General features: G+C 36.4%; 2 protein-coding genes across 2 annotated transcripts in view; both read right to left on the reverse strand.

The window, feature by feature from the left end:
* DST (dystonin) overlaps window positions 1–27,624 on the reverse strand; it is a gene marked incomplete at its 5' end in the record, with an annotated part of 334,605 nt that overhangs the window by 130,897 nt on the left and 176,084 nt on the right. Inside the window, 12 exons of the mRNA XM_083349122.1 lie at window positions 826–1,059; window positions 1,452–1,604; window positions 2,890–3,123; window positions 4,167–4,316; window positions 5,508–5,723; window positions 6,094–6,243; window positions 6,540–11,621; window positions 12,655–12,787; window positions 14,246–14,334; window positions 17,100–17,234; window positions 21,511–24,192; window positions 26,784–26,882. Of these exons, the coding sequence (XP_083205248.1) occupies window positions 826–1,059; window positions 1,452–1,604; window positions 2,890–3,123; window positions 4,167–4,316; window positions 5,508–5,723; window positions 6,094–6,243; window positions 6,540–11,621; window positions 12,655–12,787; window positions 14,246–14,334; window positions 17,100–17,234; window positions 21,511–24,192; window positions 26,784–26,882 (9,357 nt within the window). The remainder of the gene's footprint in view (window positions 1–825; window positions 1,060–1,451; window positions 1,605–2,889; window positions 3,124–4,166; window positions 4,317–5,507; window positions 5,724–6,093; window positions 6,244–6,539; window positions 11,622–12,654; window positions 12,788–14,245; window positions 14,335–17,099; window positions 17,235–21,510; window positions 24,193–26,783; window positions 26,883–27,624) is intronic.
* On the reverse strand, window positions 17,927–21,085 carry LOC310632751 (desmoplakin-like; the record flags this gene model as incomplete). Its single annotated transcript, XM_083350172.1, has 2 exons — window positions 17,927–20,770; window positions 21,014–21,085. The coding sequence occupies 2 exons, from the start codon at window positions 21,083–21,085 to the stop codon at window positions 18,878–18,880; spliced, it is 1,965 nt and encodes a 654-aa protein (XP_083206298.1). The 3' UTR covers window positions 17,927–18,877.

Consider the following 27,624-nt stretch of genomic DNA (forward strand, 5'->3'; position numbering starts at 1 on the left):
TAAATTCAACTAGTGAACAAGTGGTTGTTAAGAGAGCATCATTTGTTTTTAGGAGCATTGGGTTACTTGCAAATACCCATGGAATGTTAATTGCTTTACCCCAGTCTTAGAAAAATCAAGACAATCACTGGAAAGTTATTATGTTTAGAAAAGCCTCTACTCTAAGGACGGGTGGTGGAACTACACCACTTCTAAGCCTTCTGGAATGGTTTGGGATTTTTTTTTAAACTGTAGTTTGATGAAATGTATTTATAAATGAATATATTTATAAAACGGACGCGGTGGCTCAGTGGGTTAGGACGCTGAGCTTGTCGATCAGATGGTCGGCAGTTTGGAGGGTCGAATCCCGAGTGCCACATAACAGAGTGAGCACCTGTTACTCGTCCCAGCTTCTGCCAACCTAGCAGTTCGAAAGCACCTAAAAATGCAAGTAGAAAAACAGGGACCACTACGGTGGGAAGGTAACAGCGTTCTATGCGCCTTTGGCGTCTAGTCTGCCGGCCACATGACCATGGAGACGTCCTCGGACAAGCGCTGCCTCTTCAGCTTTGAAACGGAGATGAGCACCGGCCCCTAGAGTCAGAAACAATTAGCACACATGTGCGGGGGAACCTTTACCTTTATAAATGAACACGTTTATAAATCTAGACATGTTTGATGAATAAGTGAAAACATATGCATACATGAATGAATAATGATGATCAACTCTTTCAGTTGTCAAATGATTTTTTTTTGAAATCTCTCAATCATATCAACTAGTACACACCAGGGAAAATTATGAAAATAAATCATTTTGAAAGGAAAAGTAAATATTTGTCAAAGAACCTTTTCTGTTTCTTGTTTAATAGCTGTTGTCACAGCTTTATCCAGCTCTTTTCTGGATTCCTCTGCCTTCTGGCTTAGCAGCAAACACTTGGTCTTCGCTTCATTCAGTTTCCTCTCAAGAGCAGTCTTATCTTCCAACGGCAGCTTGTCCCCATTCTCTTTCAAGAACATTTCTGTATCTTTCACAATTTCTGCCAAGGCCTGTGTATTTGCTTGCATATTTTTCTGTAATTCCTTGAAGAATGGCAAAAGTAATACAAATCAGGGAACCATTATTTAACCACAAGGCAACGCTATTCTATTTCCTTCCCCTTTACTGGAATTTTGGTAACATTTGGGGGGATTAATTTGGGAAAAATAGAAACTTTGGGAAGATTAAAGGCATCTGTTTTAACTCCTAAATCCCTGACTTTCTCAGTACAGACTGTTTGTTTCAATGAGAATCGGCTGAATAATGCATCAATTTGGGGCTTATGTCACAGGTTTAGCAATAATTAAGGGCTTGCACTCACAATGTCTTGGTTTTCCCAATAAGCTAAAAACCACAGTTAAACATGAGAAGTGATTCCACTCAGTGCAAACTGACCCTTGGTGAAATCCAAACTGTTTTTGATGCAATAATTTACCTGTTGCCTGGCTTGGTATTGCTGTAATTCAGTCTTGCTATCTTCAATCACAAGGGCCTCTTTGTGGCCGATGATCTGATTTTCTGTCTGTGTGAGTAGATCACATATATCCTGTAATTTTTCTTGGAATTCCTCATGCTGATCCATCAAATCCTGTTTTGGAATAAGAACAAAGCTGCATAAAGGCAAACAAAAGTTGTTGTGTAAGTTAATTTTCAAGCAAACACGTTGCAAAGCTTTCATTAGAAATTGTTTCTGTATGCTGTAAATTGTATGCTGTAAACATGATAGCAGTTGCACACAGTTTAAAGAAATGAAATATAAAAGGTATGGATAAACCTCACAAATGCTGTAAGTAAAGAGACCAGTTTGAGATGGAATTGCCCAGCAGAAGTCTGGCCATGCATTAGGCGTGTAAAAATCCAAATTTCTGTCTTGTTCCAAATCTGTAACACACAAGCATTAATTCTAAAACAGGGATGTCAAAACCAATGTTAGTTGAAAACTATGTGTTAGATAGTTGGTACATGTCAATGTTATCAGCACTGAGATTATGTATGTAGTTTAAACAATAAAGAAGCACACGTGCAATAAGATTCATTGGCTCACTTATCCTATCATCCCATTCTATGTATTTTTTTAATCTGTGTTGTTTTAATAAAGTATTAGCCTTTCTAATATGAAGACTTCCACTCCTGGCCCTTAAGCAGTATCTTTTGAATCTAGTTAGAGTTAATGCCTTTTCTATTAGCTCCATTTTGAACAAGTCTTATGACCAAGTCTTTATTTTTCATTACCAGTTGATGGAATCTCTAGGTAGGCATCTTTGGATATAAAACACGACCCCAACAACTTATCATTTCACCCATGAAAGACCATGGAAATTACTAAGCTACGCAATGGTTTTCCCACATACCAAGGCATTGATGGGTTTGGCTGTACTCAGTGCTTTTTTTCTAAAAGAAAAAGGTGCCGGAACTCACACGTCATACAACCCGCCTTGCCTACCCTATAAGGTTCCATCCAAAAAAGGTGCCGGAACTCCGTTCTGAGCATTCTATGAGAAAAAAAGCCCTGGCTGTACTTGATAGGAAGGAGTAGGATTGAATCACCAAACTCCCCTTTTTTCTACACACTCAAACCTAGAACTCACACTTTCTGTGTTACTGTTGCTTGTTTATCTTTCATTTTTAAGGGGGGGAAAATTTTAACTGAAAGGTTACTTCCTACTACTTTCAGAAGCCAAAATGTTACATTGTAAAAATTATTATGAAGGGGTAAATTTAAATGATCATTAAACTAACTCTTGATAATGCCTCTCTAGAATTTTAAAGGATAAACCCAACAGCTTGTTCAACAGCTTCAGAGTTCAGATGGCACCTTGCTGCTTTTTCTATCTAGTAATATAGTAAGCACAAGGCCAGGGAGAAAAGCAAACCTGCTGATCAATAAGAACTTGAGCTGTTTGTAAGAGAGATTCAAAATGATCCACTTGAGATCTTATTTTTTCTTGCATTTCCTGGAAGTGTCGTTGTGTAGAATTTAATAGCCTCAATAGTTGTTTGCTTTGGTTTGGGGACAGATCTTGGGCATGTTCAGAAATGAAGAACTGGATATCAAATGCTGTAGATTCCAGTTGCATTTTTCTACATCCAAGCTCTTTTTCTTGGTCCTGCAAATTAAGCAAAAAAAATCCAGATAATATTCTAAACAACATTATCAGGAATTAGAAAACCAGTATTGTTAAAAATGTTTCTGAACTTGCTTCAAATTTTATTTTGTTCATAAAGTTATCAAGAATACTTTATCCAAATCAACTGCTGCCCAGATGTGATAAATTACAACTACTATCATCTTTAGCCAGTACAGGCTATGTTTTATGATAATGAGGTTGTGGGTCCAATTCACCTGGAAGGTACCTGCTTGGAGAAGACTGATTAGAATTAGAATTATATAAGAAAAACAATTAGTACATCAGGAGTATTTATTGCCATAAAAATATTAGTTATACCATCAGAATCATATTTCTTCTATTATCTTTTGACACCATGGAGTCCAAAAACCTTGTGCAACTCTGGTGAAAACTGATACTTCAAATCTATTATATTTATCTTTGATCTTAATATTCAATCTAAAGATCTTAGAATCATAGTAATGAAGTTATAACTATGTTAAAGCTTAGCTACTTTATTCTAAAAAACATGTGGAAAATATACAAATAATAATTTATTAAATGATATCCTTAGTATTTGTAGAGGTGAATGTTTGGTCCTACAATGAATTGTATAAATTACTTTCTACTATGGAGATTTACAGCTACTGTAATAATTTAGTGCAATGGTTGGTATGTCACCTATATAACATATGCAGAGTAACTGATTCAGGAAATTGCTAATCTGGATTATTGGTAAGTGAGAGTGATTCCAAGTTAACATCATTTGCAATGCGAGCAAAGGGAACTTGCTGCTTTTGTGCCTTACGCTTCACCCTTTTCATATGTGTTTGATGTCACAACATAGGTACAAAAATAATGGGGTTTATAGCACAATGGTCTAATGTTGTTGTTGTTGTTTTTTATCCATACCCATCCTCCCCAAAAACATCACTCTCTGGAAATATATGTAATTATTATTAACTATCAATTGGTAAGTGTTTAGACTCATCTTGTGATGAGATGGTGGCAAATAAATTTAATAAATAATAACTGATACTTGCCTTGGCTAACTGAAGCTTTTGCTTCACATCTTCCACATCACAAACATTCACTGTCTTCAAATTATTCATCGTTTCACTCTTTTCAACGATCCAATCTGTGAACTCTTGAAGACTGACTAAAAGTTCCTGATGCAACACAGCAAGCTTGCCCTAAAAATATATGTGTGTGTTTAAAACATATATTTCGCTAACAGTTTTATCAGACTTAAAAAGAAACCAGAGCATTCTTAGATTATAGCAAGCCACAGCAAAACAAAATTACTCTTACTCTTGAGTTCTGAAGATCTGTAAACGTCATTTTATGTTATCAATGCAGAAACTATCAGTCCTATCCTTCCAATCCATAACATTCTTCCCCATATACACAACGGAGCTTTTAAATAAATCTTTTTTTTATATGAAAGGAATCAGGGGGATACAGGTTGGAGAGGATTGGAAGAAATAAAAAAAGAGATGAAAGGGATCAAACACCGGTAGTCCTCAACTTACAACAATTGGTGGAGCAGTGGGCTAATGCCTCCTTAAGTAACACCAGCTGCCTGCAATTAGTGCAGGTTCGCATCCCACCAGGCTCAAGTTGACTCAGCCTTCCATCCTTCCGAGGTAGGTAAATGAGGACCCAGATTGTTGGGGGCAATAAGCTGACTTTGTAATAATGCTGCTTGGGGTGTGTGTGAAAGCCCTAATAAGCAGGCATATACATAGAATGAAGGCTACTGCTAAGCTTGTAAGCTGCCCTGAGTCTTCGGAGAAGGGCGGGATATAAATGGAATTTTTTTAAAAAAATTCATTTAGTGACCATTCAAAGTTACAAAGGCACTGAAAAAGTGACTTATGGCCATTTTTCACACTTATGACCATTGCAGCATCCTGATGGTAAGGTGACCAAAAATTCAGATGCTTGGCAACTGACTCATAGTTATGACGATTGTCATGTCCTGGGACCAGGTGATGACCTTTTGTGATCTTCTGACAAGCAAAGTCAATGGGGAAGCCAGATTCATTTAAGAACCGTGTTCCTAATTTAAGAGGTGCAATAATTCACTTAAGAACTGTGGGAAGAAAGGTCATAAAAATCTAGCAAAATTTACTTAATAACTGTCAACAGAAATGTTGGGCTCAACTGTGCTCGTAAGTGGAGGACTACCTGTACCTGAATTTAAAAGCGAGATAATATCAAACTATAAATTTGACATCAAATATTTCACATGATTTTATTGTATTATATTTTAAATTGGGGATTATTTTAAGGTTATGTACCAGACCATAACTTTGTATTGCTGTGAATTTTTTTTAAAAAATGATCTATTCAAGTAAGCAAAATATGGAACATGAACCTACCATTTCAGAGTCTACAGCAAAGACTATTTGCTTTGCTCGGTTTGAAGACATTTCACAGACCGCGGAGAATTCCTTCTCTAAGCATTTATAGCTTTCTTTTAGATCTTCCAGCTGCTGTGCAGGAACATCTCTGGACTGTAATTTCAGAAAGCCTTCTGCCAACTTCATATCTTTTTGCAAAGTGACAGCAAACCTAGCAAGTCCTGATTCAAATGCCTATATGCATAAAAAAATAAAGTATAATATAGTAGCATGAAATGAGAATAAAAATAGACAAATTCTACTTTTCATTCTATTAGAACGAATTATATTCTGTCGGGTGAAAGTTGTATTGCATATCAGAAAAAAGAATAATGAAATTGACTCCTGTGTAATATTACCACTACTCTTACTAAAAATTGTAACTTTACATATTAACCTTTCTTTACATGCAAATGATATAGCGCATAAACACTGAATTCAAATAGGAGAGACCTGGTTTGAAATCCTATCTCAGACATATAAGTCTGGATCTTGTAAGCCACATTTGTTAAATTAATAAACATTTCTATACTATTCCTACTTTCTATGAAAATCAATAATTTACCTCTAATTGCTCAAGTTGTACTTTTAGAGCTTCCAAGTCATCACTGATGGGCTGCAGATCGTCTAAGAGAAATTTCATATCTCGGACCATTATCAAGTGCCTTCTCAGGTTCTCCGTGTACCAAGAACAGGGCTGCAGAGCACTGGGTAACTGGAAACGTTATTGAACAACAGGTCATTTTAGCCAAACTATTTATAAAAGCAGTTCATCTAGATTTATTATCATTCACATTAAAACCAATTCTTAATAGCTATACTTTAAAATAAGCCTGGAGGATCAACTTAATTTTTTTACCAATGATCCTACAATACCAATAACTAGAAAACATTTGTTTCTTTACAGGGAATCTAAAGCAATTTCCCTACCGTTTAGACATGTTTGATGAAATGGTACAGCCACTCAAAGAAACAAAACATAAACACAACAATGTAAAAGTTGCTATTTACCATGCTCGTTGCCACAGATCCTGGAAAAGATTCCCTCATTTCCAAGGCATGATCACAAAAGTATTGTCCTGAATGGTATTTTTCCTTAGACCGATTTGTTTCCAAAACAAGAGTGTTACTGCTGGGAGCTGGATTCTTTGAGCAGGCAATTGATTTTGATTCTGATGCCTCTTTAGCTCCATCTGGGTTTGGAAATAAATGATCAAGCTGAGAAACTATTTTCACCTGATTCTTTTCAGTCTGGTCTTTGTCGCTGATGACTCCATGTTTGTCATTATTTTTATGATTAGAATTATCTTGCTTCAGTATATCAAGGAGGAGATCAGGACTGCTATTATCAAGCCAAACATCTGGGAGAGGATTGTATTCATTTGCACTAATGCAAAATGGATTGACCAGAATGGCTGTTTCAACAACACAGTTTTCATCTTTGTTATCAGACTGATTCGACCGTCCCTGATGCATATGATCAACTGTTTTAAATACATTTTGCATTAAAGCTCTTGTGCCAGTATAACTTAAAGAGTTATCTTCCTGCTTGTAGTGAATGCAGAAATCTTCTATTCTGCTTTTAAGTATATTTGGTAAGGTTTCATGCAATGTAGCAGGCACATTAGACAAGAGTATGCTCTGATCCTCTATTAGAGGAAAATCAGATAGATTTGTTCCTTTTTGTGATAATTGCACATTTTTCTTGGTGGCTTTTTGTAAGAAAGTAGAATTGTTATCTTGAACGTCCTCTACCTCATCATTTCTTTCAGTACTGTGATTAACAAGTATTTCATGCATATTCTGTTTTGTACTAGGCCAGCTGTTACCCATAGTGCCTAAAGTATCAAAAAAGGGGCCGACTGTTTGCAAACATTCCTTACAACCCATTCCAACCTTGTTAATTACTTCTTCAGCAGTTTTATCTTCCATAATATCAAAGCACTCAGGCTGGAGTTTTTCATGATACAATTTGGAATGTCCTTCTCTTCCTTTGGTGTCATTCATTTGGATAGGATCTGGTATACCCGACGTCAGAATCTGGAAATTCGGTTCTTCGGAATACTGTTTTGTTTGGGTTTTTACAGCTTCCATTCCATTCTCTTTGTTGCCTCTTTCAAGTTCCATGATGTCAGATGAAACTCTTTGTTTCAGGGGTAGGATATCCTTGGTCTTGATATTTTGTGCACACTGCTTTAAGTAAGTAGAAAGGTCAACCACTTCAACTATCTCATCACGGTCAATAGTTACATCTGTGGCAAAGCAACTAGGTTGTAGATGGGATTTAGCTTCATTTGAAAACTGATCAAGACTTCCTTTCTCCTGACATGAGGGAATAGTTTCCAAAATGTTTTTAACACCCAATGGACAATTCTTTGTCAAGCTTCCATCTGATTCCAGGATACACTCTCCCCGCAGAAGGCATACTCCATTTTTATTCTGTTTTACAACACCCATGATATCTTGTGTTAATTGTCCATCATTTACTCCATGATTTTTGTTACAACTCAGAAATGACATTGCTTTTACATCATCCCCGATAGCCTTGTTGTGCTCAGAGGGTGAGATGTTTTGAAGAACGACGTCTGGGTCAGCCTGAGCATCTTTTGTTCCAGGGGCATTCTCTGCCAAAACCTTTTCAGCATCTTTCTGTCTTTCCTCTTTACTTTTATCATTCATTATATTTTGACAGTCATCAACAATGTTTCTTTTAAAACACGGTGAGCCATTTCTCAACTCTACTTGCAAGTTGTAGTCATGACAAGTAATGTTGTCTTCTGTCTTCTGTTGAAACTTCTCTCTCTCGTCTCCTGAACACTGGCTGCCAGCGCTTATACCCTGACACTGCGAGTAGTCCATTTCCATCACTTCCTCATTTTCATGATCGGTCTCATCAGGTGTATAATAATCAAAATCTACATAATCATAACTATCAAAGTCATCTTCACTTTCATTATCCTTATTACCTAAGTTATTATCTGCAGAAATGCTTTCTTGCCCGGTTTCATCAGAATAATTTTCTTCTCCAGTACTACTGTGCTCTTGCCTATCTCTTTTTATTTCAGCTTCATCCAATTTTCTCAGGGAAGTGAAAACCTCATCTCTTTCTTTTTCCCTCCATCCCTTGTCTACACTTCCAGTCCCTTCTCCCTTCTCTTCTTGAACAGTGGCTCTGCTGAATGGCTTCTTAGTCACAGTCTCAAGTGTATCATCATTACCCAAATGACCAAAGCCTAGAAAACTCTCCTCTTTATTATGCAGAACGTATTTTGATGCTGCTTCTGTTGGCTTATCTACAACAATACATAGTACATTGTCACTGCCTTCTGGAATAATAGTTCCCTTATCTGTAGAGGACCTATCCTTATCAACTTTGGCCATATTATCAACAATATCATCATCATCATAATTATGCATGCTGCCTTCTTTATGCTGAGCTATTTCACAAAGGCCTTGACTATCTCTGTATTTGTTACTATTTTCCAAATGTGGAGTGATACATTTTCTTTCATCCCATGTTTCACAAGGCTTACTATTGCTGCCTTCTAGAAGTAACCTATTATCATTCATGGATGGCTCATTAAGTAATCTAAGCTGCTTATCTCTACTGATAGGTGACCAATCAAGAAATCCAGAACTGATTCCTGCCAAAGTTGTACCAATATTCCCTTCCACTGGAAGGCCAATATGAGTGATAATATGATCTGTCTGAAAGGGGTCAAAGGATGTAATGTCACATTCCGATGGTGGAACTCTGGAAGATTTAGTACAATAATCATGCAAAGTTCTACTATCTATGCTACTCTCATTTACAGGTTTGTCTTTGATATTAATATTGTTCTCTAGAGATTCATTTCTTTCAGTTGTAATCTGTTCCTGATTTATCAAGGTGATGTTGTCTTTCAGAGGTGGATCATCCTTAGAAAAAGTATTTTCCTTCACAGATGTCCAATGGCCAGTCATACAACTACTGGTATCTAATAGGTTATCAGGAGTAGGCTCTCTAAGTTCCAAAGGAGATATGCTGTAACTATTAATATGACTATGAGATGCAGCAATGATGTTAGTATCTGACTGTAATATCCCTTCTTCATTACAAGCCCCTAATTCTTTCTGAGTAAGATCTTTTAAAGATTTATGTCCAGTTTTCGGAGTGGCAAGTAAACTCTCCTGGAAATTAACCTTTTCTGCATCTTTTATTAATATAGTTTCTTCATTATCCAGCAGAACATGAGGTAGACATTCCCAGGTGCTGTTTGGTACTTCTCTTTCATTAGTAAATGCTGAAGGATTATTTACATCTAAAACATTATCTAGTTTACCTAAAAGATTTTCATTGCCACTCTCATTTTCCCTGTTTATCATGCAAATACCAACTTCATTTCTGCTTAAAAGATGATTTTCTAGCAAATGCTTATCAAGGGATTGTTTTGCCTCATCAGTTTTAGCACATGATTGGTTAACTAATTTCTGGCCAGCTTCTTGAAATTTCTCCTTGTTATTGTTATTAAGTGTACTTTGGATACTTGTGTCTTGACCTAAGGCACTGCCAGTAACAAAGCTAAGTAATACATTTTTAGGCAGTTGCTCAAGATGTGGACCTTCCCTATTTGCAGAAGATTCAAAAAACTGATCTTCGGTTCCAACTGTAATGCATTCAGAGTTCTTGTCACCCATTAACAAACTGACAGCTTCATTTAAGTCACCACAATGCAACAAAAGCCTCTGCCCTGTATTTGCATCCATATAACTGTTTATCATTAGGTAAGACATGAATAGCTTTTGATTCTGTTGCGAGTGGTGACTTATGGGTTTGCCAGTGTTCAGATGCTCAGTGTCCTTTCTTTGATCACTCTGTGTAGATGGATGGAATTCACAAAATGAGAGACATCTTACAGCTCTTTTCAAAGGGAATGGCACATTATCCACATTCAGCAATTCATCAGGAAGGGTAATATTACTCAAAATGGATAAAAGGTTACTATCTATAATTCCTTGCTGGGCTGCATTACTTAGGCTGATTACTTCTGAAGTTTCTGGAATATATAGCGCAGCTATTTTTTGCCTCCCATCTAGAATTTTGCAGGCCAGTTCATTAGAAATCATGCCTTGATGCAAAGATATAGACACAGGGAATATTTCACCACTATGTGGCCAAATGAGTCCTATAAAACCTTGCTGTGCCTCTAATACCAGCAAGGCACAAGTGGAAGAGATCAGGTTGCACTGCACAGCTTCATCTATAGTCAAACGTTTCAGGGAGTTTGGTGATAGGATTCCACCTGTCTGAACTTGACGAGTCAAAAGGGCACAGGCAGTACCTTGATCTATAACTCCTTCTCTAATTGCTTCTTCAACAGTCATCCTGTGACCTGAATTGGGATTAATTATACCTCCAGAGAGTAGCTGAGCATCTAACAGCCTGAACATAGTCTCCTTCTCTATGAGTCCTTCATGAGCTGCCCTCATAACAGTTATTTTCCTTCCACTTGTCAGCGTTATTTTGCCTCTTTCTTGAAGAGCCACTGGTAAAAACCTTAAGCCTGTTTCTTTGTGTACTACTGTTCTTTCAAGCAATTCCTCAAAGGATAACTTTTCTGCAGTACTGGGGTCAATGAGGTCTCTAGATGCGTCCTGGCTTTCTAGAAGCATAGTATATAGCGCTCCAGAAATCAGGTTCTTTTGGAAAGCTTTGTGCAAAGTTAGTGGTTCTTCTGTGCCTGCCATCTTTAGATATCCTCCAGAAAGCTGGATTTCAAGAATTTTAACAGCCAGAGATTCTGAAATGATTCCTTGCTCCAAAGCAGTCACAACCGGGATTGAGGCTGCACTCAGTTGCGAAATAACCTTCTTGGCGTTCTGCAAACCTTGTAGTTCCAATGCAACTTGTTCATCAACAAGTTTAAGGGTCTTTGCTTGTTCAAGATCAAAATTCTTTCCTAAGGTAGGTGACATTAAACCAGACAAAATAATCTGCCTCTGAAGTAATTGGATTCCAGTGTCGTAGTCAATAAGGCCTTTATAAATTGCCTGGAAGACTGAATACATATCTCCGGTTGTCTGATCAATGATGCCAGCTATGACTCTGTCCACCTAAGAACATAAAAAATACATTTTTTCAATATCCAATAAATATTTAAACAGGAAATCTCTGAATTTAAATACTTATCTGTAGAAGGCAATAAGTCATTTACTTACCAGACTTGGAGCAAGACCGTGAATGTTAGCAAGTCAATGCAGAAATGATCTATGTCAGTGATTCAACTGCACATGGTGTGATACAAGATTGAGACACGGCATGCACCAAAAGTCTATGTTCTGCACACATCAACAAGGTTAGTGGAATAAAAGAGCCAATGATCATATAGTGAGTGAAAAAGACACGTTCCTGGAAGACAAACTGTCATGCCATCTATGTGGTTGGTGAGAAGTTAAGGATATTCAGAAAATAGTGATACCAATAGTCATGCTACTCATGTTTACAGCATACAGCACTTTTATGTCGACACCACTGTAACCACCTAAATGCATTGCAACTGGTTTGCATCGAAAACCATCAATTAGAAACATTTAATACACATGTGAAAAATAATTTTTCCCACATTAAATATATGTATATATTTTATATATTAACTGACATTTTGTAATACTTTTTATAGATCATGATAGGTATTATTAAGGTAGTATCTCACAGTTAGTGAGAATGCCCTTTCAAAAGCATGTAACCAGCTGAAATTTTTTAATCAACTTTTGAAATAAATATACAAAGCACGAAGTATAATCTATCAAATTTTTGTAGGGTGTCAGAATCCTGACACGCAGAATTTGTAAAAGATGGGTTTTAAAAAGAAAGGTAAGTGATGTATGATTTTTTTTAAATTCTTAGTTCCATGCAAGACACAGATTTAAAGATTTAATCATATATGCATGACTATATACATTCAGTTATAATTCTTATTACACAAACATTCTGAAAATTCTCATTTTAGTCCTTGTTTTGTCTGATGCATATAACAATTCAGGATTTTTTAAAAAAAAAACAGTATTAAAGAGTTCTATATCCATGCAATAAGTAAAAATTAGACCATACATGGTCATCAGTAATATTATATAGGTTTTAGGCTACCTTTGCATCCATTTTTTCATCTACATTTCTTTCCTCCTCCAACTGTATCAAACCTTCATTGGATAAGAGTTTGGAACACTCTTGTAAGGACTTTATATGATTTTCCATTTCATTTTTCTCCTCATTTGTCATTCTATGAAACAAATCATAGATACAGATGTGATTTTCAGAAATAGGCTGCAGTAACATAGAATAAAAACCCATGATTCTGATAAATCTTGGCCTACCAACAACTTGAGCACTAGGGTAGTTCACTACAACATTCCTCTTTCCATAAGTAACGGAACAAAACTATTCATCAACCAGAACAAATTCTATTTAGATATTCTGTTTTTTTTAAAAGCAGCTATTTAGAAGACTTTAGACTACATGTTAGCCTGTTTTAACACATTAGTACTGCTACATAGTTTTCATTACAGCAAGAACTAATGCCACTTTATGTCAATAAGTAAATCCTCACAGAAGAAATAATTACAGGGTTCAAAAATAAATTTAGAAATAATACAGCTGCATACGAAATTGTCTAGTCTGTGGCTACGAAAATCATGGTGAATAATTTGATCTGGATTATTCACTTCATTTGTAACCTTTTTTCCTAGAGACTTTGCATTAAATGTACAAACTACATTTTCTACTATGCAGTGCTTTCACAGGTGAAATGCAAAATTTCATGGATAATCTAAGCCTGAAATATTATTTCCAAAAACAAAAAGTAGTGAATATCATGCTGAAGACTGCAAACTTGGTATTTGGGGACTGAGTGATTATTCATGCACTTCCATAGCAATGCTTCACCTAAAAACCATTTAACTAGTTTGGAAAATATTTCATTATTCTTCCTAAGCAGGTACAAATAGCCATAGCCATGACACAGCCACTTTCTAATTATATATTTAGAATCATTTCCAAAAGATGATACAGAACAGAATGCATAAATCTAACTTTAAAAAATTGTCATTAAAGCCAGCTGACAGCTTTCAATATGACGAAGAGAAAATCTTCCCGCTTCTTCAAGGAAAGTTGAGAATGACTGAAGCTGGATTCAATGGAAATTGTATTTGACAGAAAGACCGATGTACCACGTAGTAAATTATAATTCCCATTATTCTAAGATTTGAACAGATTGAAGATCAAGTCTAAGATATGCTAATAAGATCACATTTTGTGGGTGTAATGTAATTAGGATCAGGGGAATTTGATACAACAGGAGGGTTGCCAAAAAGTAGACAAGCTATACAATTACATCATAGTCATTAGAACCAACATCTTGCTTCCCTTTTAATATTAAACAGGTATCAGCAAGAGGAAAATCGAAGTGTCTATGAATATTCTCAATCATCCAGGTCCTGAAGGAGCTTCTTGGATAAGAAGTGAAATGTTTTCAAAAAAAAAACAACAACCAAGAAAATCCAGATGTTTTTTGGAAAAGCACCTTTGGGTCAGAAAAAAGTTCCTTCTAAAATTAATTCAGATCCCTTTTCTTAAGTTTCAGAAACTATACATGATTTGACATATCAAAAGACTACATGCTGTTACAAAGGTTGAAATACCATCATTAAATTTCAAAATAAGATGATCACATTTTACATACTTGTCACCATGTTTGGCTAAAAATATTTGTGTTCCTTGCAAAGCCTCTGATAGCTGTTCTTTCTTGGATGATAATTCATCAGAAGAAATCTGAAAAATAAGAAAGTGCATTCAAACATCCACAATGATCTAATAATAGATTTAAAATGTACTTTAAGCAATAGATTAAGTATAAAAAGATATGCATTTTGAGCATATTGGCATTTTGATAATACACTATATATTGCCATGCCTGCTTTGTCCTTAATTTCTCACTTTTCAACAAGCTAGATCATGCTGTGTGAGTATGCATACTGGATTTTTGTTTACCTGGGCTGGATTTTTGTTTACCTGTTTGGGAGAGGTGGGGTGCTGGCATTATTATGGCAAATTAGGATTCTGATATTTTATTTATGACTGATTTTAAGTCAAGGGTTCTAAATTATAACAATCATCAGTTCTTCTTAGTTACAAACAAAAATTGAACAGCAACAAATCTTGCCCCAAGACGGACTGGAGCCAAGTCAAAGAAGATGTAATCATCAAACACCTTCAGGCCTCTGACATGTTAGCAGAAACTCTTTTTGAAGAACAATCTGCAACTTTCCATTTGGGGTTCACATATCCTTTCCTGCTGGAATTTTCACTTCATTGCTACTATGAGCCTACCTTGGACATATCACTGATAGCTTGAAAATGAATGAAAGAAAAGAAGAACATTAACATGAGATAGAAGAACTTGTAGTTCTGAACGACTGGATTTTTATTTGATACTCTCAAGTCTTTTTATCTTTAATTTGCTTTTGTCTAATATAACTGACAGAAGCAAAACATTAGATGAGGTGCAGTTGAAAGCTTATGCAGTTCGTAAGGTTTTTCAAGGGTTCAAATTAATTTAAAATGATTACAGTAATTGCCAAATTGCTCTGAGCACTAAGTGGAGTATTTTATTCATTGTGGATGGACACTATCCATTAGGTGCCTACAGCAGTCATAAAAATATATACTGAAGGAATACTTGCTGTGGTTCCAAATATTTTTCTTACATAGCCTAACAGCTCTACCAAAAGACCTAATAACGTCAAATACAGGGTAAAACAGCCCACAGCCATCCACAATCCTTATTACTACTGAAAGTGTTTCTTCATAGATGACGTTCTGTCAGGAGATTAGATTTTTACTATCCTTATCCCTGTACATCACAGCATTTACTTTCGAAATCTGAGTCCATCTGAAAGAAGGGGCAGAAGAACAAAGGGATGTCCTTGTTCATTAGTTATACCTTGCTAGCTTCTAAAAAGTGACTGTCCGAATGATCCAGATGAGCTAATAAAGGCAGTAAAATAAGACTCTGGATTGCCCATAGTGACAATGGGGAAGAGCTATTCCCACAAGCCATGTTTTGTAAAAGCTACTTTCTTTTCTTTTGTTTCCCTGAATGCTCTCAAGTACTGAACCATTTTTTGAAATTAAGGTATGAGTATGAATATTAAAAATGTTCTCCTGGTGGTTAATTCTGTCAGGTCTGCATTGAAGAGTCTGCTGTATGGAGCACGATGAATATCCCTTGCTATCATAATATCGATTCAATATATTCTGAAGGGAGAAATCAGCAGGGGAAGTAGCCACACAAAACAATCATCTCTTTAATTAGAATGAAGATCCATGATGACACAGGTACAGTATACTGTTTTGGATTTCTCAAAAGAAAAATATCAGGCTTAGTCTCTTCTGACTATAACTGATAAGATTCTATTTGAATCCAAATCTATAAAATATGCCTCTGTTACAGCAATATTCACTGAATGGATAGAAACTAGTTAAGTCTACTCATGCAAAAATCTGCAAGTGTATCTAGTAAAAAAATGTATCTATAATGCTTCCTTGATTGAGAACTATTTTCTGGGGGAAACGTGGAATTAATATGTTCCATTTATGTATAGGTAAACATTTTAAATTTTAACAAAAGGAGGACATTTTAATTTAGTATAAATTTAACTGGAAGGGATTTTAGCCAACTTCACACAACATACTATACTATGATTTGTTTACCCAGATGTTGCTGAATAAATCAGAAGAAGCTGGGTTCAGTCTGCTAAATATGAAGGTTGACTCTTCTGAGGTTATGCAACAGAAATCAGTAATATTAGATATGTGCTTCCTATCATTTTATTGGCCCTATGAAAATACCATGGATTGCATGTACTATCAAATGTTCTTTACTACGAGTGGCAACCCATGATTCATGACCAACAGACCCTACTTGGGGTGGTGCTTGTGTGACCACATAGACACCCAAAAATTCACCAGTCTTTTTTTTTTTAAAGAAACAAAAACCACCTTCCCAACTAGATTGACAGGGTTGGCTCTGACACTCTGGAGAAATGAGTTATTTTAGCAGTCATAACCCCCTGTACCCAATGCCAGGTAGTTTCTAGTTGTTGTTTTTTAAGCACAGCCTCTTGCCACATACCAGTCGGAATTGAGCAGGCGCCTTCATGGCCCATATCCAAACTCATACATCCACAAGTGGTAAGTAGAAAGTAAGGAAAACATTCTCTAAATGTTCATTACCTTGCGGAACCATTACAAGTTTATTCTTTTGAGAAAAGTGATTTATAAATCTAGTATAGATTTATATACTAGTATAGTTGAATATAATTTTTCCAAAAATTTGAAGCCAAAGGAGTGTGTTATTGGGACTGATATACGGCATACAAATAATCTTGTCTGAAACCCTTCAGCTTGTTGGTATGAAGAAATGAAATAATGTGCATGAGCCACAATTGACTCCTTAGAACCACAGATGTTCAAAAATCAAACATTACAGGTCCATGCAATTGTTTATTATATACACTGAAGCAATGTTTTAATACCTGCTTCTTAAAAAAATCTGTTTTTTCAGCCCTTTCTTCACGGTCTTTGCTGAGGCTCCTGGTGATTTCTGTAACCCATTTCAGTAAGTCCCCAGTTTTTTCAACATGTTCTTTCTTTTCCTCTTCCATTGATTTCTGATGGACAATGAGCATTGCAAATACAGAAATATTTAAAATTGCTAGACGTTAAACAATAGGTACAGACCAAATCTAACTACTCTATTAAGAAATGTATTGCCAAAAATGCCAGAGTTAAAATAAATTTTATTTTTATCCCAGTTGCTGATGTATAATTATGTATGAATTAAGGGGGAAAATTTTAAAAAAAGTATCAACCTTGAGTTATTTGAAGATATTTTTTTAAAAAAAGCAAGATAGTCATTGATACATATGAACACATTCTTCTATACAGAGCTAATTCCATGTGTATGAGAGAAACCATTATTGTCCTCCCAAACAATGGGAAGGGAAACTTTTTTAAATCGCAGCTTTTGTATTAGCTATAAATCCACACCCGATATCATGCAGTTAAACAGGTTACCACACTTCAATAATATAAAACACCTAAAACCTTTTCCCATAGACAAAGTGTCATACAATTTTTATTCATCAGGCAATAACTAATCCATCAGACAGGAACCCCAGTTTGACAATTGTATAGCCATCTCTAGTGATAATTTAAGGCTCCAATTAGAAGAAATGTAAAGACTCAAGTGCCAAAAGAGAGAAAAAATCATTTTAACTGATATGATAGGAGTATAAAACTGTCCTTAAATTTTTTGACTGAGCAATCTTAAATGTTTAAACTAAGGTATAGGCCTCAGTGATTATAATTCATTATCAAGTACCTAGGATTGTACTACCTTACTTTGACAAACTCAGCTTAATAGAAATTTGCATGTTTTACCCTTTTTATTTTTTCATATAATCAATCTATAAACCCTTGCAAATGTATAATTTCATGTTTTGCTATTCCCTGAAAACTGACAGAAGTTGTTATAAAAATAGCATTTAAGTGTCTACACACTTAGCTCTCTACTCTACTCAACTTTGATTGAAATCCTGAAATTCACAATTTTTAATAACATACACTGATTTGATTACAATGGAATATATATATATTTTTTAAAAAATTAAAAGTTCAGTTGGAATGGCAAAAACCAGATTAGAATGAAGCGAAACGTATCAATATTCATCTTTCTATAAGCTACTATTTTTATTTATACAAAACAGCATCTGAAGCACAATCCAACCATAACTGAAGTACAGTTACATTATGAGAAAAATTAAGCATGAATTTAAATCTTCCAGAGAAATCAATGAAACATAGAAATATCTAAATTTTATTGTGTTCTAAGGTTACAAGCACAGAGCAATACTAGATTTAGAGTATGCAAACCACCATTTATAAGCAAAGCCAAACTGTGTTGCAAGGTTTAGAGTTTGAGTGATATTTTTTTCCCTCCACCATGTTGTACAATTATGTAAGTGGGAATTATTTCTATGATGTGACAGTTTGTCCCTTACCACAGAATGGAACTTAGTTCCAAGAGAAGAGAGTATCTGTAACTCAGGGTTGAACTGTGAAATCCTTGGTGCAGAGTCTCTGAACTTGGTTGTAAACTTGAAAACATTCAACTACCCAACAAGGTAACGTCATCAGTGCTAGTGATTGTGGGGTATTCTCCCTGTATAGTCTTAGAAATAATCTGTTTATTGCTACAGAAGTTCTGTCTCAAAAAAAATAAAAAAATAAGGCTCCTCAGTGTTTAGTTTAGTTACTGGGTAGAGTAATAAAGCCTCGATATACCTGAGGAAATCATCTCCGAGGCTTCTAGCAAGCGTAGCCCTGTATAGCAGTCAAAAACAGCTCCCTGGAGAGCTTCCTGATAGGTTAATTGCTTTTTGGTCTTAGGGCACATCAGGCTTTTTGCATAGAATTTATCGTCTTGAGTTTTTGTGGCAGTAACGGCATCAATAAGGCCATTCTTGATGGCATCCTCCATTGACAACCTGGAATGAGATTTGGGATCTATCAACCCGCCCGTCAAATGCTGATACTCCAAGCAGCGAGTGCCTACTTCTTTGTCTACAAGGTTTTTATTGATTGCTTCGGTGACCGAGAGAACACTGTTGGATAAAGGATGCTTAATGCCACTGAAAATCAGTTCACATTGCCGAAGGTGTTTAGCACACGCCTCGTCAATCAACTCCCTTTGCAAGGCTTCCGCCACTGGGTATCTCTTTCCAGTCAAGGGATCAATTACCCCTCCTGTGCAGGTTTGAGCCTCCAGACACCTCAGCGCAGTGTTCCTGTCCACCAGGTTTTTGCGAGAAGCTTTTGCAATAGATATTCTTTCATTTGTCTCAGGCAGCCAGACCCCAGCAATGGGACTATGGAGATCGGTACGTGGCTTGGAATTGGTCAGCAAAATGTCCCCAAGCTCACTGGCTGTAAGATGCCCTTCCTTGTACTTGCTGACTGACACCCTGTCTATTTGGCCAGCAATTAAGGCCTCATCAATATTGAACTGCAGCCCCGTTTTCAGGTCTGTCAGAACAAAGTAAGAATTTCCACTGGCATCAAAGCACGTGGACTCTTTCCACTGAAATTCCTGTCCAGACAACTCAAGGTACATACTTTTGTCAATCAGGGACTTTTTATATGCTTCATAGGAAGTCATTTCCGCACCAGTGTTAACGTCAACCACAGATACCTTATGAATCTTTTCTGCAGACGGAGTGCTTGTTTTCCTCTCCCCAACTGGAAGTAGGAAGCATTTGCTGGCTACATCGAACACACACAATTTCAGCAGGTCATTATAATACATGGCTTGCCCGTTATTGGGATTCTCAAAGCTTTTTTTGTTACTGGAAGGTTCGTGTAAATATTTCAGCATTGTGTTATTCAACAAGCCTAGCTCGATGGCAATCTGAGGAGGAATACGGACACTTCTGATAGGGTCAATGACTCCCCCAGTGGCAATCTGAGCCTCAAGAATGTTTTTGCCCTTTTGCCTTTCTAAAATTCTACTTTCCACTGCTTGGTAAACGGACAACTTTTTCCCGGAAAACAGATAACCTAAAACTGCCTTTTCCGCCTCCAGAAGCCTAGTTTTCCATTCATAATCTACCAGTCCGCTGATGACGGATTCATCCACTGACAATTTTTTACCAGTTATGGGATCAATGATGAAACCTGTGGCAGCCTGGGCTTCTAACAATACTAGAGCTGAAGTTTTATCAATTATTCTTTGTTTAGCTGCAGAAGCAAGTGAGATCTTGTTTTTGCTAGCTTCTATATACAGCCCAGCTACTGCAGTAGGCTTTGTTAAAAAAATCTCAAGGTCTTTTTGCACCTCAGCAATTGCCTTCTTCCCTGAATGGAGCTGTCCAGCTGTGGTCAGGTCTAGAAGTTTAACTTCAATCAACTGCCTGGCATTTACTTCCTCTCGGAGGCCTTGAAATTTTATCTTATCATATTCAATAGGAATCTCCTTGGCTTGCTTCTCCTCTAAGGCAGTACTGATCTTTGAAATATCTTCACTCCTAAACCCTTCTGATGCTCTGTATCCCTCAAGAAGTCTTCCTTCATTACCAAATGTCTTGCCATTTTCTTGATTAAATGTAGAAGCTTCAGCATGTACACCATACTGCTTGCTGTTCGCTATCTGTAAACAGGAATTTTTTTAATATAGTGAAGGATGTTACATTTAAAAAGCAGCATCATATCATTACAGTAAGTGGGAGGGAGGAATGTAGAATACAAACAGCAAACAATATCAGCCAATTTATTAGTGCTGACAACACAGAAGCTGTACGAGCAGGAAAGCTGAATGAAAACATAGAAAAGGACAGAAAAAGAATTATGCTTTGGCGTATTTGATTTAAAAATTGCAACTGGTGGTCATTACTCCAGCTAATAGATAGGTGTCATGATCCATAATAGTAGGACTGTAGCCAAAACTGGACATTGGAAAAGTCATCTTTTACAAATGTACAAAAAATTTACTTAAAAAATCTAAAAGGACAAAAATACAAGCTTAGTTAAGGGTGAATGCGCCACACAATAAAAGTGACAACAGGAAGAGAGGGAAAACATGCAAAGGGGATGGGATTAGTAGGGAATCCTGAACAGAAACTTTTTTAGGAGGGGGATTTTTTTTTGTTGCAAATCTCATAATGTAGATGTGGATTTGAATTGTGCGTATTTATCTTTACAACAGCAAAGCATCTACACATTTAGCATAGTTAGACAGACACATGGGTGTAAAGTACATCTAAATAACTATGTTCTTCTACAGATCGGATACCATCTTTTAAATAAATGGAGAACCTTCAGAAGAAGAAAAGAGAAGTGCTAAGGCAGAAAGGACAATGAAGGCCATAAATATCAAATTGTATGGTGTACCTCCAATGGATGCAGTTGTTTCCCTAATCCCATTTCATAACTTTCTTCATGTCGTGAACTGAGGAATTTGCCATCTCTCAAATTATCTATTTCTGATAATCTTGTGGCAGGTTTGTTGTTATCAATGCTGATTTCAAATTGTGTACTCATTTGGGAAACATACTCCGAATACGATTGTTGGTTTACTCCACTTCCCAAAGAGTGTGAGATTCCAGACAGTTGGAAAGGCTTTTCTCGTGACAATGAATCAGTAGAAACCATCTGCAATTTCTGAGCTAGTAGCTGTTCAGATTTACAACCTGGGCTGCTTATCTCAGTTTGCCGTCTTCTTAATAAAGGAGAAGTATTTGTGCACGCTTTACGTTGTTCAAAATCTCTCAGAGAGGCATCTCCCAAGTAACCATAGTCAAGTCCTTTCAATCCAAAGTCCAACTGGATGTTCTTTTTGCTGATCTCGTTCTGAAACAAACGCAACTGATTGCAGTGCTCTCTTTTCTGCAGATCTATTTGGTGCTTCAAGTGTTCCATTGTTCGTTTCTGCATCTGGAATTCTTCTTCTAGTTTGCGGTATTTCTGCAAATGTTCCATTTCTGCATGTTTCCCTTGTTGTAGCTGATCGCGACATTTCTGAAGTCTGTTCTGCAAATCTTCAATCTGAATCTGATACATTCTGATGTTTTCTTGAGCCATATGCTTCTCTTGCTGTAAAGTGATGCATTCCATCCTTATACCTGAAATGTCATTTTCAGCAATGTTGTGCGATTCCAAGAGTTTATCAAACTTCTTCTTAAACTCTTCGGCAGAATGCTTATATTTAATTGACTCTTCCTGGAGCAATGCCATCTTTTTACGTGCCGTTTGCTCGTCTAAAGTCTTCTGGTGGAAATCATCTTGCAGCTTCTTTATCTTATTGTTGAGTTCTTGAATATGAGCTTGTTGCTGCTGGATTTTCTGCTCATTCATTTTAAGTTCCATAGTGAATGTGCTCACCTGGGTGTTTAGGTTTCTCAGCTCCATCTCGGTATTCATGTTATAAGTGATATCCCTATCACATTTCTGCTTATACTCATTAATTACATCTTTTGCATTGAGTAACTCATCTTCTAATCTCTTGATTTGATCCAAGTGCTCTTGCTCAATTATGATCTGTTTGTGTAGCTCTTCATTTGTAACCCGGAGCTGCTCTTTGAAGCTATCAACCAAAGCTTTCAATTCGTCATTTTTCCTGTCAATAATCTGTCTCTCCAGAACTATCCTCTCTGATTCAGTGTGCACTTCGGTCATCATAAGTTTGGTTTCACTATTCCACCTCGTAAGCTCGTCCACCTTTTGCTTTAATTTTTCTACCAAGTGATTACTGTCGGCTAGGTCATCTTTCAGTCGTTGAATAGTCAGGTGGCTCTCTTTCTCGTCTCTTGTTTTTTGAAGCAGTTGCTCCTGCAGTTTTCTAAACTGCTCCTGCAGGCTGCTTGCTTCCCCTTTGCATGATATAGTTCTCTGTTCAGCTATCATTTTTTCTTGTTGAAGAGAAGCAATCTGTGAACGCAACTGCTGAACAGTAATTTCGATTTCTGTGTGTGTCCTTGACAATTCCTCCAGCTCCCTCTTTAGCTGTGCCTTTTCCTTGTGCAGTGACCTCAAGTCTTCCTGATAATTCGTATTGATTCTTTTAAGTTCCATGGATTCCTGCATTACTTCTTCAGCTTTGCCTGTGGCTTTCTGCAGCTGCTTGTCAAGTTCTTTTAGTTGCTCCAAGTAACTTTGCTCAACCAGTTCTTTCTGATCTAACTCTATTTTAAGACGTCTGAGAGAATGATTGGCTTCATCTAGTTTTTCTTTTAATAAACGAGCCTTTTCTTCAGAGGATGCATTCTGTAGCTCAAGTTCATGAAGTTCGTATTTTAAATCCTTAATTATTTTTTCAGACTTTCTGTTGGCCACTGTTAGTTCATCTACTATTTGTTGGAATTCCTCTACGTTCTTTATGTCTTGCTTTTCTCTGAAAATGTCTGAGCAAGTTTCTTTTCCTATTATAGTAATTTGCCTTCTGATGTCAGTTATTTCTTTTTCTCTGAACTTGTTTTTCACTGAACTACCTTGCATCTCAAGATCACGTTCCATTTCCTTAATTAGCTTCATAAGCTTCTCTTCTTCAGCTGTTTTTTTCTTCAGCTCTTCCATTAAAGCCTTTTTTTGCTGCTCCAGGTCCTGAAGACTTGTGTCTTTCCTTCTTAAATGTTCTTCAAAAGTTTTTCGAATCATGTTACTTTCTTCTAGCTGAATTCTGAAAGCCCTAAGGTTTTCTTCAACTGCATTTCTTTGAACCTCAGCTTTCAAAGTCAGCTGTTTCACCCGTTCTAACTCCTGCTCCGCAGCTTCTTTCTCTTTAAGGACATCCTCTAATTCCATGGAAATTCGTTTTGCTTCTTGCTCAGCCTTAGCTTTCTGAAGACAAATCTCTTCGCTTTTTTTCTGCTGCTTCCTTAATTCCCTTTCTGCATCTTCTTTGACTTTTGGAAGTTCTTCCTCCAGCTGCAGCTTCTGTTTCCTTATCTCCTCCAGAGCCTTCTCAAGCTCATTTATTCTTGCCATAAGTTTCTTGTTCTCATTCAGTACTGCTTTCTGCTGTTCTTCCAGGTTAGAAAATTCCCCACGCACAAGGGCCTCCTTACTTTTCAGAGTCTTAAAAATAAAAGAAGAAAGAAGTATGATCATATGTTTTAATAGTAGTACTGAAACACATTGAAATGGTGACGCATGGTTGCCGAAATACTTACACTATTATCTACAGCATTTCAGCCACACCGACTGCTGCCCACCACCACTGTCCCACTCAGAAAGCCACCATAAGAGTAAAGAAAAAGCGGCAGTGAGGAGTCCACCAACTGATGTCCTTAAGAAGAATTCTCTGCTCATTCAGGACAAGAGCAGCTCAAGGATTTGAAGTTTCTGCCCCAAAGCATACTTGCATGTGTCTGTGCTTGAAAGCTAAAGTAGAATAACTTCTCAGCAATACACATCATCATGCAAGAAAAAAAAAGCATTTTGGCATGTTAGGGTTAGTTGAATATGAAAAGGAACGTTTTAGTACATATGACAATTCTTGATTCGGTTAGGCATCTGAAAATACTCTCATAAACTCAGTGAACCAGAAAGCTGATTTAATTAGGGAATAAACATATCCTTCTACCATAAGTAACACCAGCTGCCTACAATTAGTGCAGGTTCGCATCCCACCAGGCTCAAGGTTGACTCAGCCTTCCATCCTTCCGAGGTAGGTAAAATGAGGACCCAGATTGTTGGGGGCAATAAGCTGACTTTGTAATAATGCCGCTTGGGGGGGGGGGGCAAAAGCCCTAATAAGCAGGCATATACATAGAATGAAGGCTATTGCTAAGCACATGGATTTGTGCTTAGAGTGTAAGCGCCCTGAGTCTTCGGAGAAGGGCGGGATATAAATGGGATTAAAATAAATAAAATAAAAATAATGATCATTATTTAAAATCCATGTAGTAATTTTTTGTCATTTTCCCCCCTATCCAAATGGAAACAGAAGAACCTTATTCTAAAATCGTACATTTTGTTTTATCTTGGTATACACTAGCATATAGGTGTCAGTCGAAACTCAGCTTTTCCCACTTCTGCTTCCCTATTTAATAGTCATATTCAATCAAAAAAACTATTTATGTAAATAGAACTGAATTTCCATCAGATCTCAAATGACTGCAATAAAATTTACTTTCATATATAATTTCTAAAGAAACATGTTACGGCACTATTTTTAGTATTTCATAATTATAGTTCCATTGTAATCGTTTAATTTTGGAAGCACAGGATATAACCAAGAGTATTTTTGTTAAAATAGTTTAGATCTTGACTATGCCATTTAAAAGAGTAAATCCACTGAAATTATAATTTTATTTATGTCTAACATAGAATTCACATTGCTGTACTTTATATTTAAATATAAACCAATTAAAACAAATTATTAGGCAAATCGACCCCATATATCTTTTAGAAATCTTACAGCTATTTGGAATTATTTTAAAAGTAATTAAACCCACAGGCATCCTAGGACTATTAGAAACACTGTTCTAGGGAATGATCTTTATACTGGTTTCAAATTTATATTTTTGAATGATAATCACACTTTTTTTGGCATGATCTCTGTAGGTTAGTTGCCCATCTCTTAATTTTAATTTCATCTTGCCATCAAAGATTCTACCAATGGTTATTATTTTTATCACTTTTCTTTATTTCTCGTTGTGCTTTTTCACTCACAGCCAGCAACAGATTCAGAACCACCAATACTCTTTCTACAAAGATTTTCTACAACTGTCTTGCTCAATATTACATATGGTGCAATGAATTAAGGAACCTTTACTTGCATGTGACTTCATCCAGATTTCCCTGCTAATACTATTTCCAAAGACTAAATAATTTGACTTTATTGTTAGCTATATTATCAATATGACATGCTTCATCTGGTATGTCCTCTTTTTGTGGCCACTTTCCGGCCACACATTTTAAAATGGAGAATGGCTGCTATTTATTTCCCCAACTTCCAACCCTATAAATGAAGTTATTTCCTATGCCAAAATTATCCAAAAAAACTGACCACAAAGATATTTAAAAGACCAGTTTGCTAACTCTCTAGGACCAATAAATACAAAGTATGCTAAAACGTTTTAGTGGATGATTCCTGTATATTTTTCTCATGATGACAATAAATAGTCTAATAGAATAGAAGAACTCTGATGAATTGGTCCAATCAATTGTTTACAGAATAGTATTTGTTTTTCTGAAAGATGAATAAGCAAACTATTAAGTCAAAGCAGGACATTCTGACTTGTTAATGAGATTGTGTTTCTCATTACCTGACAGAACTATATATGGAAAAGACAGATCATCAATTCCTTCTGCATCTTTAACAACGCAATAAAATTTATTTTGAACATAACTTTAACTAAAGGAGCTAATTTTATCGATTCCTCTGTACCTGAGGGATTCCTATGAAGACCCACCACAGAAAAGTGTTTTAGCAACTTAAGGTGAAAAGTAATCTTTAACCTTGATTAAGAAGTTTTCAAATCAGAATTATTAAAGAGGCAGTATGCCATACAAAAAGCATACAAAATGCATTTATTACACCGGTTTCGGTACTAGTGCCTATAAATAACATAAAGCTGATAAAGAAATTCTGATATTTACATTTTCACGTAAAGACATAAATTATTGTTCTACTGTTCCTCTGATAATATCTATTGACTTACCTCTTCCTCCTCTAACCTTTTCAAGGAATCACCAGCAAACTTTATATACTGAGTCATCAAGGTTATCAAGGCTGTGTAGCGTGTTCTTAAATCCATAAACTAAAATGAAACAGAGGAATAGCTCAAAGTATGACAAATAAAAAATGTAGCTTCCATTATGACTTCTGAAAGAAAGGGAAGGTATTTTGTGATCAAGCTTGAGAAATGTACTACATCTGTTAGTCATAAGAAAAAAGGGCTTCAATGTAACAAAGCTGTGGAATAGAAGTGACTTCTGTTTCTCTCACGTGGCCTCAAGTAAATACTACAGATGGTCTCAGGAATGAAACATGAGGAATCATTGCATCATGATGATTAGCCTTGGTGATGCAGTGGTTAAAATGCAGTATTGCAGTTAAATTCTGCCTATAGCCTGGAGTTCGTTCCTGATGGAGCTCAAGGCTTGATTCAGCCTTCCATCCTTCGGAGGTTGATAAAATGAGGAGCCAGATTGTTAGGGGCAATATGCAAGTAATGCTGACATTGTAAGTTACCTAGACGGTGCTATGGGGTGGTATATAAGCCTAAATGCTATTGCTATCATGGAATTAATTGCTTAATTCTTAAATCTTCATCCTTTAAACTACTAGCTTTAGTAATCATATGCAATACATCCTAGCAGTGTTTTCTAAATGAGACCTCTTACCATTCAGTACAGTGGGCAAGGAGAGTCAAGATTCTAAAGTCTAACAGGCATGATTTGCATTAACTCATTTCTATGTACCAGCAACACGTAACTAGGTATCTCAAACAATGTTCCTGGTAGTCATTTTCTAGACTCTTCTGGCCACTACAGATATCC

This window comes from Vipera ursinii, assembly GCF_947247035.1.
Source record: "Vipera ursinii genome assembly, chromosome: 1".
NCBI lineage: Eukaryota > Metazoa > Chordata > Lepidosauria > Squamata > Viperidae > Vipera > Vipera ursinii.